We start from the raw sequence: 16,113 nt of genomic DNA on the forward strand, positions 1-16,113 counted from the left end.
AAAGAGAGGGCAACTTAGCACGTTCTACACACTTATTCGGGAGCACTATGGAGATATGACCAATCAGCTTGTTGTGGAGCAGGACCTCACACTTTTTGCTCCTTCCAATGAAGCCTTTAAGATGGTCAACAAAGAACGCCTTAATCAGGTTTGTTGTTGCCCTGTTTAATAAAGGAAATTTAAAATATTTACCTTTTCAAATTTTGTATTTATTAGATACTGTAAGCTGTTTTCTCAGCAAGGCTCACTCAGTAACTTCCATGAGCCACATAGCACTAATCCACCTAGTTCATTGTTAATATGTTAGGGTGAGTGACTTTGAGTCACCTGGGTTTTGTCCTGTGCATTTGGACTGTGCAGGAGATTTTTATTGGCCATTTGCAATTACCTAAGCATAACTAGGTAATTACAACTGGGCAGTAAAAATCACCTGCATGGACCAGTTGTGTGGGGCTTAGATGCCCTGGCATCTGTTCCTGAGGCTGCTTCCTTGGCAGTGGAGGCTGGCCCCTCAACTTTTTGCCCCCTCTTGAAGAACACAGTGATAGACGTCTATAAGGCCCACTTAGCTTGTCACCAAATGGTGTTATCTGGGGGTGGTCTGGGGTTACTTTTGTGGTCTCTTTTCTTTTTTATCTTTTCTCCTATCTCTCCCTTTTTGTTTTATGAGGTACGTGTGTTCTGGTTGCTCGCAGCAATAGGGGTAGCCTTTCAGCTGATGAGTCAAGTATTGTTGCGTTGTGGCTTATTTCCTGCTTCTGCGTCATGGGCAATTGATGGCTCTGGGTGTGCAGGCTCCTAGTCAAGTTAGGGTTCCTGGGGTGCATGTACTTAGCTGCCTTAGGTTATATTCTTCATTCTCTGAAGGTTGATGTTGGCTCTTTATAGTTTAGAATGGAAGAGCACAAATGAGAGGCACCTGCCATGTGGTACCATGTGTGCCGGTTCACTTGGTTGACCACTCACCTCCTTGTATCCATCCTGTTCCCTTCTTTTCCATGGGAGTTGGGGATTTCAATTTGAGTGACATGTGAATGAGTTACCTGGCTTTTGTGGGCCCCTGGGTGGCCTGGGAGGCCATTTGGTGGGAGTTGGACATTTCACAAAATAGCCTGGTGTGCTTTGTGAAGTTTGACAGCCCATTTGCCCAAAACGCTGTATGTATTAGTGGCTTCAGGCATAGTATGTACTAGCTCTATTTAGAAATCCAACATTCTGTTTGTAACTCATTTTGAAGGTACATTATGTACTTTTACCCGAATAAATATTATTATTATTATTATTATTATTATTATTATTATTATTATTATTATTATTATTATTGTTGTTGTTGTTGTTGTTGTTATTATTATTAAGTGCAGTTAGCTCAGGAAGCTACTGAGTGTACCACTAAAAAGGAAAATTTAATTACATTCATCATTTGATTTGGGGTCAATCTCTAATCCAACAATCTTCCATCTCAATATTGGTGAACCCGATTCTGATCCTGGTTCTCAATGAATTTTTGTAAATCTCGGGGGCCTGGTATACACTGAAGAGTTAGTGGTATCAGCATTTAAGCTCCCTGGAGCTATTGAGGGGCAAACTAGAAAGGGTAATTGCATTACTTTCATTGCTGCATTCTGCTTCATTTGGGCACCTCAAATAAATGCCGCAATCACATAAAGAGTACATTTTTAATTCAGTATTATATTAAACTAAAACTTGTCAATATTATTTGGTTCTCAAAGTCTTTTCCAAGTTCCTGTAATAGATTACATATACCTGCATTGTAGATTGCAATGAGTGACTAGTGACCTTATTGGTCAGTGACTAGTGACCATATTGAACCACATTTTCGTTCTTTGCATCTGGGCCACCATTACTCTGATACCTGAATTAGTGGGACTTCTCTAATGTGTATAAATAAATCATTTAATTATACATTTCTAATAATTTTACTAGGTGATTGCTAACCAAGATAGGCTGGGAAAACTACTTAAGCTTCATGTGGTAAAGCGCCGCCTTACTACAGATGAGATTGTTGATAGGAGCACCCGTGAGGTAAGGTGTTTTATCCTTAAATTATATTAGTATTCCTATGTGTTTTTAGATTCTCTATGCAAACATCTATGCATATGTTTGCACATTCATATACATACACATGCACACACCTACAGGTAATTAAATACAAATATTTGTTAAAATTAGAGGCCATGTTTTAACTTGTGTAACCAGAGATCCACAGGAATCAGTGTTAGCCTAACTAATGTTTTTAATTTGTATTAATGGTCTTTAAACAGCGTTCTCTAACTATTATATCTGTGTCAATACCAAAGTGTACTGTAGTTTCAGGATGAGAGCTACACTCATGGTGTCCTGTCTTCCCAGTATTCTTTGTCAAATAATGCTTTGAAACTACTGATGGTTTGGCCTCCACCAACCTCTCACTTAACTTGTTTCAACCGTTTACCACTCTGTTTGCAAAAGTGAATGTTCTAATATTTTTGGGGCACCTTTGTTTTCTTAGTTTGAATATATGACCTCTTGTTCTTGAAGTTACAGTTTTCATGAATTCTTTGTCAGTTTTGTTGATTTCTGCTACCAATGTATTTTGTACATAGTGATCATGTCACCTTTTTTCTTTTACCTTCTAGCTTTGGTATGTTTATGACTTTTAGCCTCTCTCTTTTTGGGTCTTGTTTTTCAATTCCAGAAGCCATTTGATTGCATGTCTTTGTACTTTTCCAGTTAACTGATGTGCTTCTTGAGGTATGGGCACCATACAATTGCGGCATATTCCAACTTTGGTCCTACAAAGGTTGTGAACAACTTTTTAGTATTACGCCATCCATGTATTTAAAAAGTATTCTGAAGTTGGAAAGCGTAACATAGGCTCCTCCCAAGTGTTCTTCATGTGGTACCCAGGTGACAGTTTTCTATCCAGAAACACCCCTAGATCTCTTTCTTTATCAGAATTCTTTAAAACCTTTTTGCATAATTTGTAGGTTGTCTGTGGCTTATTATATCCTATTCCACATTCCATAACATGTCATTTATTCATATTAGTTCCATTTGCCAAGCATTATTCCATTCACTTATTTTGGCCCCGTCTTGAAAAGCACGACAATTATCTTATGTTTCTTATCTTCCTTAATAGCTTAGCATCATCAGCCAACATGCTTATATAATTTTGTATTTCTCCTGGTAGAACGTTTATATAGGCAATGAACATTATCGTTTATAATGACAATAAACATTACTGCTGCTAGAACTGAACTCTATGGTATTTCACTAGGAACATGTCTTCAGTCTGATACAGTGCCTTTGATTACTGTCCTCATTTTTCTGTCAGAAAATTTTCCATCTTTGTCAGAAGTCTCCCTGTCATCCCTCCAGTATGTTCCAGTTTGCAGAACAACCTCATATGTGTGATTGTCTAATGCCTTTTTAGGCCCAGATAGATAGTTAACTCAACCTTCTCTTTCCGGTAAAATCTCTGTAGCTCTATAATATAAACTAAGTAGATTTGTTAACAGGATTTTCATGTTTGAAAACCATAGTCTGTTATTACATCATTTCTCTCCAGGTGTTCTGCCCATTTGGTTCTAATTATTTTTCTAGTAATTATCTAAGTGTAGTTACAGGATGAGAGCTACGCTTGTGGTGTCCCGTCTTCCCAGTACTCTTTGTGTTTTGACTACCATGCTTGTCAACAATACAGGTCTGTAATTAAGACGGGTCTTCCCTGCTACCATTTTTGTACATTGGAACTATGTTTGTCTTTTTACCTATACTGTATCTGCCAAGACTCCTGTACTCAAAGATGACTGAAATATCAATTGAAGTGATATTTCAATTTATATTTCTCAGATCAATTCTCATGAGCATTATCAATTGATAATGCTCAGAGATGGGCATTCTCTCAGCACTCAAGGTGAAATTCCATCTTGGTCATCTGCTTTATTTCTACCTAGCTTCTTGAGCATTTTTACACTTTGTCTCGAGACACCTCTATATACTATGTTTTCTTAAATTTGAATTGTGTCTGGTTCTCTGAAAATATCATTTTATACAAACACACTTTGGAACTGTTTGTTTGGTGCTTCACACATTTCCTTTGCATTCACCCTGATGCCCCTGTTACCTAGCAATAAATAGGTACCTGGGAGTTAGTCAGCTGCTATGGGCTGCTTCCTGGGGGTGGAGGCCTGGTCAAGGACCAAGCCATGAGGACACTAAGCCCCGAAATCATCTTAACACTTTCACTCGGCGACGACTCAATGCTAAGTCGTCCGTAAAGATAACTACACTTAGATAATTACAATGGCTGCCACCAGGCCAAGGGTCCCTGGGCAACTACTCACTCGGCGACTGTGAATTGTGAAACTTCCTCACTCCATCACAGAAAAACTAAGTCATATTCAGTATTTATTTTTGTAGTTTCCTATGATCATTAGAAAGACAAAATTGGGAGGGGGGGAATAATTATTTTATGCACACCATGGGTTTGTCATATTTAATGGGTGCCATAACCTCAAGATATGCAGCTCCAAACACACTAAACATCTGGCTCATGCTACACAAATACATATAACAGCTTCAAAGCCAGGTTGCCATAACGGAAAACAAAAAGTCTAACGTCACAAATATAAAACGAAAGTTGCCTAGCAAGTGGGCTCCTTATAGCCCAGCAGGGTGACTTATAGCCCAGCAGGGCGACTTATAACCCAGCAGGGCGACTTATAGTTCAACGTGGCAACCCTGCCTAAAAGGCAAACACCACTTAGATAAAATGGGAGACTGGAGCCAGAGCGACTAGAACAGGCGACCCGGCACTCATCATAAGAACTCTTGGTGAAGGTGGCCAGCTGGCCTGGCCTGCTTCCATCCATTCCCCCAAACAAAGTGGGAGAGGTGGTGCATTCTAGTGTGCGCTAGTTTCACAAATTTGTTATAGTTTGTTTATATTGTTTGGGGGAGTTCTTTTGGCAGTTTTGAGGCTGCGGTCTTGTTCTAAACATGCATTAGTCTGTTTTGTTTTACTGTCTTTCTGGGTGCTTTTGTTGGTGGTGGCAGACATGAAGAACATTAAATGTAAGATTTTCATAGTCCCACCACTCCCTTTGCCGCTCTGACAGAGCTAGGTTCTGGCTCATGGTTTCTGGTAGGCCAATAAGAATGCCACAAGTGATGGCACCTAGTAGTATGGCACTGAATCATTGTACAGTAATAGCTTCAGGGAACCTCAAGAGGCTTTCCCTAGAAAATATATTCGTGGCAACTCCTGCACATCAGAATGTTCACTTTTGCAGAATAGTTGACTGTTGGAACAAGTTAGGTGAGAAGGTAGTGGAGGCCAAAACCGTCAGTAGTTTCAAAGCATTATATGACAGAGTGCTGGGAAGACAGGACACTACGAGCATAGCTCTCATCCTGTAACTACATTTAGATAATTACAATGGCTGCCACCAGGCCAAGGGTCCCTGGGCAACTACTCACTCGGCGACTGTGAATTGTGAAACTTCCTCACTCCATCACAGACAAACTTAAGTCATATTCAGTATTTGTTTTTGTAGTTTCCTATGATCATTAGAAAGAAAAAAATGGTGGGGGGGAATAATTATTTTATGCACACCATGGGTTTGTCATATTTAATGGGTGCCAGTACTGTATATGGGTTAAGTGGGTTGCAGCTTTGTTTTTTACCCTTATGTGCTTTGCACCGAGTTTTGGCAAACACATTTTTGGTGTCCTGGCCTGAAACATGACCTCATTAAGGTTCCAAATTTATTAGCAACAAACTCTATACTTTGATACATTTAATAAAGTGACCTGATATGTTAGCTGATTTTAAACTAACAAATATTTAATTCCTCAATCCTTGCTGAAGCTTTCATCTGTGTAATAAAATTATGGTAACTTCTTTATATTTTCAATATACTTGTATGACAATATTATCCCAATTTCATATTCAGTATAGTATGAACAAATCCACAAGGGCCGTGATGAGGGTTCAAACCTACATCCGAGAGGATCCCAGATGTACCTTAATCGACTGTGCCACGACATGGTAAAAGAAAAATCAAATCAAATCAAAATCAAATCAAATATTTATTCAGGTAAAGTACATACATACATACATACAAGGTGAGATACAAAACATTGATGGATTTATAGATAGAGCTAGTACATACAATTCCTAAAGCCACTATTACGCAAAGCGTTTGGGGCAGGAAAAACACTAAGACTAAAACTTAATACTAATTGAGATTAAAGTATAAATTGTGTTGAGAAAATGAAAAAATAGAAAAAACGGGGGAACATGGCAGAAAAAATAGCAAATATACAATATGGTCAACAAACAGTATTGTTTAAAATAGTAGACATGGGTTGACATTTTAAGGGTGAGGTAGGTTGCATGGAGTTAATTAGGTAGTACTTAGTTTTTATCTTAAATTGGTTGGGAGAGGTACAGTCTTTAACATGATAGGGAAGGTCACTCCACATTCTGGGTCCCTTGATTTGTAAAGCATTTCTAGTTTGATTAAGTCATACTCTTGGAATATCAAATAGGTATTTGTTTCTGGTGTGGTGCTCATGGGATCTGTTACAACCTTCTAGGAAGCTTTTAAGGTCAGGATTGACATTACAGTTTAACATTTTATATACTGTATATAAAATACACATGAGAGGATGTGCAGTGACTTAATATCTAAACATATTCAGACATTTGAGTAAGGGTACTGAGTGATGTCAGGGGCCAGAGTTAGATATTGTCCTAATAGCACCTTTGTGTTGAGTAATTAGAGGACATAAATGATTTTGGGTAGTAGAACCCCAAGCACAAATACTATAGTTGAGATAAGGATAGATGAGAGTAATAGTGTCACCAGGGCAGGACGAGGTACATAATATCTGATCTTAGAAAGAATGCCAGCAGTTTTTTAATCATTTTTTGATATATTTAGAAGAATTGGAACCGGGAGTGCTACTGTTCTCACATAAATCCTGCAGTCTCGCCGAGACACAAACCAGGGTTTTACACAATTCCCCCATGCACCCGGGCTCAGTCAACAAGCTGTTCTACCGCTTTGCCCTTACTTCATTACACACAGAAATCAAGGATTTGTGTGTGTAAAGTAGTAAGGGTAAAGAGGTAGAACAGCTTGTTGACAGAGCCGGGGTGCATGGGGGGAATTGTGTAAAACCCTGGTTTGTGTCTCGGAGAGACTGCAGGATCCGTGTGAAGGCAGTAGCACTCCCGGTTGCAATTCTTTTACCATGATGTGGCACAGTCAAATAAGGCGCGTCTGGGATCCTCTCGGACCTAGGTTTGAACCCTCATCATAGCCCTTGTGGATCTTTTCATTTGATGCATCACGCTATTGTGATTTCTGTGTGTGTAGTGTCTGTATAGTATATCACACTGAAATCTTCAGTTCACAGACACATACTTCTTGATTTGATATGAATTATTTGCACTTGTTTTGCTTGTTCAAGAGAATCCAATCATAAATGTTTATTTATACATTAGTGGGCCTCCTCTTATTACTAGCCATTACCTGTCTCATCACACAGTTGAAGAAGGCAAACTAACTATGAAAAATAAACTGCATCTTGGACATGCTACAACACAAGTTACTCAATATTCTGTTAATTTGAATGCAATTTAATGTTAACAATAATTAGTCATTTGGTGCTTGTTCTTGCACTTCCAGTAGAGGATCATTCCATGCTCTTAAGGCAGGAAAAGTGCAAGTAGCACTTTTTTCCTGCTGTAAGAGTATAGAGTGAAAAATAGATACCATAAATGACTGAGAGATCAACTCTTTTATTATAGAGATCATATTTTTAATCCTAACATTATTCAATTAGTGCTTTGTTTCACAAATGATCATATTCATGATATGACTTTTTTTTAGCATGTAAATTACTTTTGATAGTCCATTAATGTAAAATTCATAGTTTGGTTAAGAAATATACCATTTGTGAATGCACATGTCCTTTGTAGTGGGAATTTATTTAAACTTTGGTCAAATGCATCATGGCAAATGGATAAAAAATGAGGTTCTTTTCATTTTAGTTAATTGTTTTATTGTCTTGATTGACTGAGAATATCAGTGATGGAAGTTTTTATCCATTATTCAGGTTTATAGTAAGTACATAAGAGAAGAAGCACAATAGGCCTGCCATTTAAAGCCTCAATTTAGCAAATTAATTATTGGGTTAGGTTATTGCAGACCACTGAACTTAGGACTAAGGCATTCCAATGGAACCTGTATGTCATTCAGAATTACAATTTGCTACTGGTATGGTGTAGGAATATATAATTATACATAGTATTTTATATACATTATATAATGGATATGTTATTTACTAATATAGTGTGTATATATATATATATGTATGTGTAATGTTGCTTTGCATGGCTTATTTGCGATGTAACAGCCATTGTTAGCACAACTAATATCTTTTTTTGCATGGTTCTTGCACTTCATCTTTTTCCTGTACCTGCTTTGAACTAGGAAAAATTGCAAGGTGCATTGATTTTTATCAAGATTATAACATTAGTTTATAATTATATGATTACAGGTTAGTTAGGTGTATTACATTTTCACAAATAATTGAGAACCTGCTAGGAGATAATCTAACTTATCTCCAAATTCTGGTAAGAATCATCAGTACTAGAGTCAAGGTTTTAATAATCATCTAAGCCCACTAATAAGTGGGCTCAGATGATTATTGCATTATAAATGCAATATTTTATAATGCAATAATCATTATAAATTTAATTTTGGTACTCCTCAGTATCCAGATACTGTAATTGTGATAAATTTCTGTATATGCCATTTGGCATATACAGTTTTCCTTTTTTCCACTTGCTGGAGATCTTATTGGATAATTTGTAACTGTTTTATGTTTTAGAGATATTTGTTGAAGGAGGGTCTATTCAAAGGAGACTCAGGTGGACTAATAAAAAAGGGAATACTGAATTAGAATTTTGTTTAGAATAAGATGATTGTTTTCTTAACCACTAGAGTGCTGCTATCAGTATACAGTACAGTACTTGCATGTCAGCCAATGCACAAAAAATTAACAAATTAAAAAATATATTTTTCTTATAGAATTATTAATTTGGATGCAAAATATAGGGAGAAGTGGAAATACAGTAATGTAATTATCTATATTTTTACTGGTTTGGTGAGCTCAGCAAGCAGCAATCTGCTGAAGTCAAACACGAGGTTTGCAAACATTGCAGTATGTGCCAGATATATCCAATGTTAACCTTGGATATTTCTATGATCATTTTATCACTATTCTGGTGATAAAACCATGACTTTAAAGCTATCTTGCTAAGATTATTCCATACTAAAAGGTCACAACAGTCACAGAAGTTCTGTATGGTGTACAGTCCTGGGCACCAGTCAGAAGCTGCCTTCCCCCTTCATAGTGAGTGACAACTTGCCATCCCACCATGAAAGCAACATGTATTGGCCAATGCATGCACGTTCCTGGAAGTAATATCCCTATGGGGATATACACAATGTATATACTGCATGAGCTCATTTATCTGGAACCCGTTAAACCGGACCTTTGGATTATCTTACCAAAATAGAGTCCAAATATTTGTCTACCAAACTTTGTCTCGGACAAACTTTGTCCATGCCCCGCACCTACGGATTCCAGACAGTGATCGTCACATCCCCCTATCACCCGAGACCGGCTTCCTTCATGACCCAGCAGAAGGAAGAGTAATAATTATTAATTACAATGAGTAATTAAGAGTAATTATAATTAATTAACAATTATTACTCTTCCTTCTGTTGGGTATCACTATCAATATTTATATATACACCATAACAGAGTAATAAGTAGTTCTGGTGGGTATGGTGATGAAATCAAAACACAGCATGGAGCCACATGGTACGAACAGACAACACCAGCAGTCGCATGATGCAAGACAATGTCTCCAATATTCTACACATCTCACTATGACCAGCTATAAAGCTTCTATTACTGTATTACTGTACCACATTCCTGTCACAAAATCCTGAATATAAATCCATTTCCAGAAAGTTATATTAATTTGGAAAGGAACATGAGGATGTTTCATGATGCATAGATGCAGGAAACAATGATTGGGTGCTGAGTGTCTCTACCTCATGCTGTAAATATCACAACTAGCAATGTATTCACTCTCATATCTGAGCGTTGTACAAAGTATCGCAGTCAGCGATAACTTTATCACAGTCTGGATCATCAATGACACTATCAATGCAAAATAATTAGTTACCTATTTTATTCATCATTATTAAGTTGTGCTGTGGCCACTAGCTGCAAAGTGGTGCTGTGAGCTCCTGCTACATGCACGAGCCATGGATGCTCTCTCAGTACTGAGGCTCTCACAGCCAGTATGGATGCTGACAATTTTTTTCAAGATGGCTTCTGTTTACTGGAATCTTGAGGCACAGGATGTGAGCCCCACATACCCGTGGGAGTTTTGAATCGATCCCTATTCCTAAAAATGCCATATGGCACTCTGTGCACCCTTGATCTGGTGCCTTAAAGAAATTATTCACAACCTTTGTGAGACCAGAGTGGTACATAGTTGGAAGAAGTTAAGTGAGTAGGTGGTGGATGCCAAACTATGAGTGGTTTCAAAGTGTTATATGACAGAGTATTGGGAAGACAGGACACCATGAGCATAGGTCTCTTCCTGTAACTACACTTTGGTAATTACTCTTAGATAATTACTCTTAGGTAATTACGCCCATGTATGAGAACACGCACATTCAGCTAAATGTTTTAAAATTCAATGCCAGATATTCAACAATCTCAGAAATTCTAATGTTTTGCTTATACAATATTCAAATTTTGAAACAAATTAGTTTTAATTGTATACATAAATAAATCAAATTACTGTAAAAGTAAGCTTGACACAATTCACTGCAGTTGTTCACATTTTAATTGTATGATCCTGCTCACGAGTCATCACAATCATAGTCTCACAATATTTTTCACGCTTTTTTCATTATACATTAAGTTTAAAATATTATAGACATATTGTACTTTTTGTACTGAATAACTTTGGACTTCAAATTACTTTAAATTTTTCAAACTTTACATTCATAGCTATTTTTTGTACAAATAAACTATCCTTACTAGAGCAACTGTAATTATTTATACTACAGTACTTTAGTGTGTTAATAAATTATGTCTGGACTTGTTTATTTGTCTTTATTTTCTCTCTTCTTTTTTATTTTCTCTCTCTGTTGACAGTAACACTGTAATATTTTGTGTCTTTTGTCTGTGTGGTAATTCCCTAGCCTCTAGTCTATCAAGGTAATGCTTTAGCTTGCGCAACTTTGCATGCCTGAGAGGAACATTTCTTTCTCTAATACCAGATCTTCCAGGCGGAAACTCTGAGTAATCGTCGCAAGCTTTATTTTGCTGTCAACGAACCAAATGCTCTGGTTCCTGTTGTCTCTCTGGAGGGAGCTGGTGTTAATGCTACCATTACTACACCAAATATAGCTGCAAAGAATGGTGTTATTCACATCATAGACCGTATTCTTGGCATTCCTTCTCAGACGGTATACGAGAAGCTTGCCTCTGATCCTATGCTCAGGTAACTAATTGCTCTTGTCTTTGTAGCATATTTACTTTACTTCCTTTGATTATTTACAACTGTATAACAATTTGCTTATTATCATAGCAAGAAGCATACAAAAATCACGAGTTGTAAAATATACAAATGTATAAAAAGTTTATACAGAAATTTTCTTGATTTCTAGTGATGATGGTATTTAAGATGTTAAAAATGAATATTGCAGATGCATTAAAAATATGTTTTTATGTTCTACATTTCCATTTAATATCAGATCTTCTGTTTTTGGAATCATGTTACACCTCATAGACAACTTGTTTCCCTTCTCTTAATCTGTTTTATGTATATATATCTACTTAATTTATGGTGAAATAATAAGTGTATTGATGTGTTGAAAACATGAAAATGCTCAGATATTTTCTTAATTTACATGGTTTCTGGGGAAGCTCTTTGTGGCTTCCTCAAGCTATCTCCCCGAGATGGTTTCCAACTACCAGGCCACATCAGCTGTGGAGCCAACCAGGGTTCACAGCCAGAACCTGGCCCCACCCTCAGAGGCACAGAGTGGGTGACACTTTGCCACCTCACCAAGAAAGCATCCAGAAAGACAGTGAACCAAAACAGACCACTGGATTTAAAGAGACTAAGCCTCAAAACTTCCACATGAACTCCCCAAACAATGTAAGCAAATGATCAAATTTGTCGAAACTAGTTCGAGCTCATGAGCACTAACCCTCTGCCAATGGGGAGGGGGCCAGAGCTCCTCCCCAGTCCTCCAAGCCAGTCCTGTCGGTGATGGATGTCCACTGTAGGATTCCTGGGTTGTCAACAATCCACTCTGGTCCCGCTGCTTCTAAGCTAAGTGCCAGTCATCCTTGGACTTTGTCCTGCAGAGACCATTTGCTTGATATTAATCCATATTTTAGTTAGCTTCACGAGCATTTTTTTTTCTTTTTCAGTTTGTGTTGTGTGGAACTGGCTCATAGGGATCAGTGTGCTCAGAGCTGCCTTTTCTGTGCGCTCCCTAGCACTGCCCCTGCACAGAAAGAGTTCCCTTCTCTAGTGTGTTTGGGAATTTGCTCTTTAGAGGCTGGATGACCAGGGTAGAGGCCTTACTTTGGGGGTGTCAAGGGTACTTGGCCCCTGAAACTGGGGAACTCCCTTCAGTCTGTTGCTCTTTCAGTCCTGGTAGTCATTTTGTCCATTTGCAGCCGTCTCCTCCTTTTCTGGTAAAGAATGACACTGCTGCTTTCCGGAGGGGTCCTTGGGTACATGATGCTTGGTAGGTTCATCCAGGAGTGCATCATGTTTTGTGTCCGGTTGCGGCTCTTCGCTGTTACTTGCACACCACGGCCTCTGTGGCAGGGAACGCGCTTTGGGATGACCCGGTTTCCCTTCTTCCCTGTTCCAGGATACGGGTCTCCCAGGTCATCTGCATGATTATTCAATCCAGCCAGCCTGCAGTTTATCCCATTCCCATGACTTAGTAAGTTCGTGGCTTTGGCTGCTGTTTTTGGTAATATGTCCTGGGCTGACATTCGGGCATGGGGCTTTTGGAGGTCGAACAGGGTCTTGGCCGCACGGTATCTCATTAATGTTCTGGACCTTTCTCGGGCATGTGTAGCCTTGAGTTGCAGGTTGCAGCCAGTTGTCTCGACTTCAAGTTGAGGAGCGAGTGGCAGCCGCCTTCTGGGTAAGTCCCCCTTTTCCTTTATTTTTGGTTAGGTAGCTACGGGGAGCTGAAGGGGCTCGCCACAGAAAACCGGCATTGAATGTAATGAAATGCCATTTTCTGGGTGAGACCCGGAAGCTCCCCGGCATCCCTCCCTCCCTCCCTCCCTCCAGTCTGTATTTTTTCGCGTTTTTCATATTCAGACTCTGAACTGGGGTTGGGTAGCCGGCATTGGAGGTCTGGTCCTCTCCCCCACCCCTTCATGGGGAGGGGGGGGGGGGATTTGAGCTGTGCAGACAGCGGTGCGACCGATGTGGTGACGTCATGCTTGCTTGCTTGTTTTCTGATTGGGGAGTTCTGCCTGGTCATTTGACTTTTAGCTTACAATTTTTAACCAGCTGTAGTTTATTTTGGGATTCCTACCTTTCAGGGTGCCCTGGTAGATGGCAGACATAGACTGCTTCCAAATATATGTGGGGTGGGGGTCTATAGGCCATTGCTATTCGTGTCTCTCTGAGGGGGGCCAGGTTTTGGCTCGTGGTCCCCGGTATGCTTATAATTCCATTGATTGACTATTGTCACGGTCTAACATATACACATCAGCCTGGTATAGCTCCAGGGAGCCTCCGGGTCTTACCCAGATAATGGCATTTCATTACATTCAATGCAGGTTTTTTGGTTCAACTAATACCTAGGGACTATAAGTTCAATGAACATGGTATTGAAAACTTAATTTTCTATTGAATATATCATTTACAGCTTCAGCCGAATACATTATTAATTTCAAATTACAGTAATTGTAGTTGATCAAATTGCAGTGTGCCACACAATGACTAGACACACTGACAATTATTAATGAGCATTGTGTCATATGCTAAGTAAGCCTCAAGTTATCAAAGTTTAGTACAATTTTTAAATTTATATGCATTTTTTTACAGTTCAACTTTCTCTTTGAGTGAGCAAGAAGGTTGGAATGAGCGCCTAGGCTCACGCGAAGAAAAGTTTACCTTATTTGTGCCAAGCAATGATGCTTGGGCAATGATTCACCGCAAGATGCCATCAGCCTACAAAAAACTCTTTATGGGTGACTTTGCTTACCATGTAAGTATCATTTTAATGAGTTTTACCAACCTGGCACATTTTCTATTGCATTATATCAGTATAGTAGCTTCAGGGAGCCACTGGGAGTCGTCCAGAAATTGGTGTTTCATTACATTCAATTCTGGTTTTCCCAGATTTCTTCAGATTCCAACATTCATGGTTAACTGACAGCTCTTAGTCCCAGTGCCATCATGTATTGTAAAAAGCACTATACTACCATAGAAAATGTATATATGGCTATAAAATACAGTACTACTTTTGTTTTCAGGTACGATATATATTGGAACGCCACATGATTGTGGGACAAGACCTAAGCTTAGATGACTTGGTTGCTCTGACATCTAACTCAACAGTCAGAAGAGGGTATCACGAGGAGCGGCTTGAGATGACCCGTGGAAAAATATACTTTCAGGCTCGTGTTAGGGCAAGCTTTGGAGGTAAGGGGAATGGGACATCATTTATGAATGTGAATAGTAAAATCATACAGGTGTTTTTGGTATACTATATTACATTAGATATTAAAATCTTTGAAATACAAGTGTACATGCATATGCATAAGTGAGAAGAATAAGTGAGATGTTGGAGGTCAAAACCATTAGTAGTTTCAAAGTTTTATATGACAAAGAGTGCTGGGAAGATGGGTCACCATGAGTGTAGTTCTCATCCTGTAATAACACTTAGGTAATTACAGGTTATTAAAGAATTGGAAAAGTACAAAATGGAAATATGTTAAAGATATGCACAAGTTATAGAGAAATAAATTATCAGAGTAGTATGTCTGGAGTCAAAAACAGAAATGAGCAGCAAGAAGCAGACATTAGTCAAGCAATTGGGTAAGAACTAGTTAACAACTTGAACACACTGAAGGGGTGAGAGGAAGGCTTCTGAAATGGATGAAAATTCTTTTAATAGACAGAAAAATGTGGGCAGTAATCAGAGGCAATGTATCAGACTGGAGAAATGTTAATACATAGTGGAGAACTGCAGAGTTCAGTTCTTGTTCTTTGACAAGTCTTGTACCAGTAATGTTCATCGTATATATGAATGATCTACCAGAAGGAATACAGAATTTTACAAACATGTATGCTTATGATGCTAAGCTACTAGTGAAGATAAGAAACTTATGTGATTGTCATACCCCATCAAGATGCCTTGATAAAATAAGTGTATGGATCAAGACTTTGGCAGATGGAACTTAATGTGAATTAAATGTTATGGAATGTGGAATATGAGAAAAAGAGACCACACACACAAATTACAAATTATATAACTACGTAAGTGTAATTAATTAAGTGTAGTTACAGGATGAGAGCTATGCTTGTGGTGTCCTATCTTCCCAGCACTCTGCCATATAACGTTTTGAAACTACTGATGGTTTTGTCCTCCACCACCTTCTCACCTAACTTGTTCCATCCACCACTCTGTTTGTGAAAGTGAAGTTTCTTACATTTCTTTGGCAGCTTTGCTGAGTTTAAATCTATGACCTATTGTTCTTGAAGTTCCTTGTCTCATGAATTTTTCCCTATCAGTTTTATCGATTCCCATTACTATTTTGTACACAGTGATCATATAGCCTCTTTCTTCTATTTTCTAGTTTTGGCATATTTAATGCCTCTAATCTCTCCTCGTAGCTCTTGTCCTTCAGTTCTGGGAGCCACTTAGTGGCATGTATTTGCATCTTTTCCCTTTTGTTGATGTGCTTCTTAACACTTTTGTCCGGGGATGACACAATGCTGTGTCATCCGTTTAC

The 16,113-nt window shown here is 38.5% G+C and overlaps 1 protein-coding gene across 5 annotated transcripts in view; it reads left to right on the forward strand.

Moving 5' to 3' along the window:
• The window catches only part of Fas1 (fasciclin 1), a 104,196-nt gene that overhangs the window by 77,268 nt on the left and 10,815 nt on the right, over nt 1-16,113 (forward strand). For 3 of the 5 annotated variants that reach the window (XM_045755064.2, XM_045755068.2, XM_069321270.1), the window contains exons 8-12: nt 1-148; nt 1,945-2,043; nt 11,388-11,611; nt 14,201-14,363; nt 14,632-14,800. The exon at nt 1-148 is cut by the window's left edge and continues 2 nt beyond it. In XM_045755064.2, coding sequence (XP_045611020.1) covers nt 1-148; nt 1,945-2,043; nt 11,388-11,611; nt 14,201-14,363; nt 14,632-14,800 — 803 coding nt within the window. The remainder of the gene's footprint in view (nt 149-1,944; nt 2,044-11,387; nt 11,612-14,200; nt 14,364-14,631; nt 14,801-16,113) is intronic. The other 2 variants (XM_069321269.1, XM_069321271.1) reach the window with 1 other exon arrangement.

Source organism: Procambarus clarkii, chromosome 9 (genome assembly GCF_040958095.1).
Source record: "Procambarus clarkii isolate CNS0578487 chromosome 9, FALCON_Pclarkii_2.0, whole genome shotgun sequence".
In the NCBI taxonomy this organism is placed as follows: Eukaryota; Metazoa; Arthropoda; class Malacostraca; order Decapoda; family Cambaridae; genus Procambarus; species Procambarus clarkii.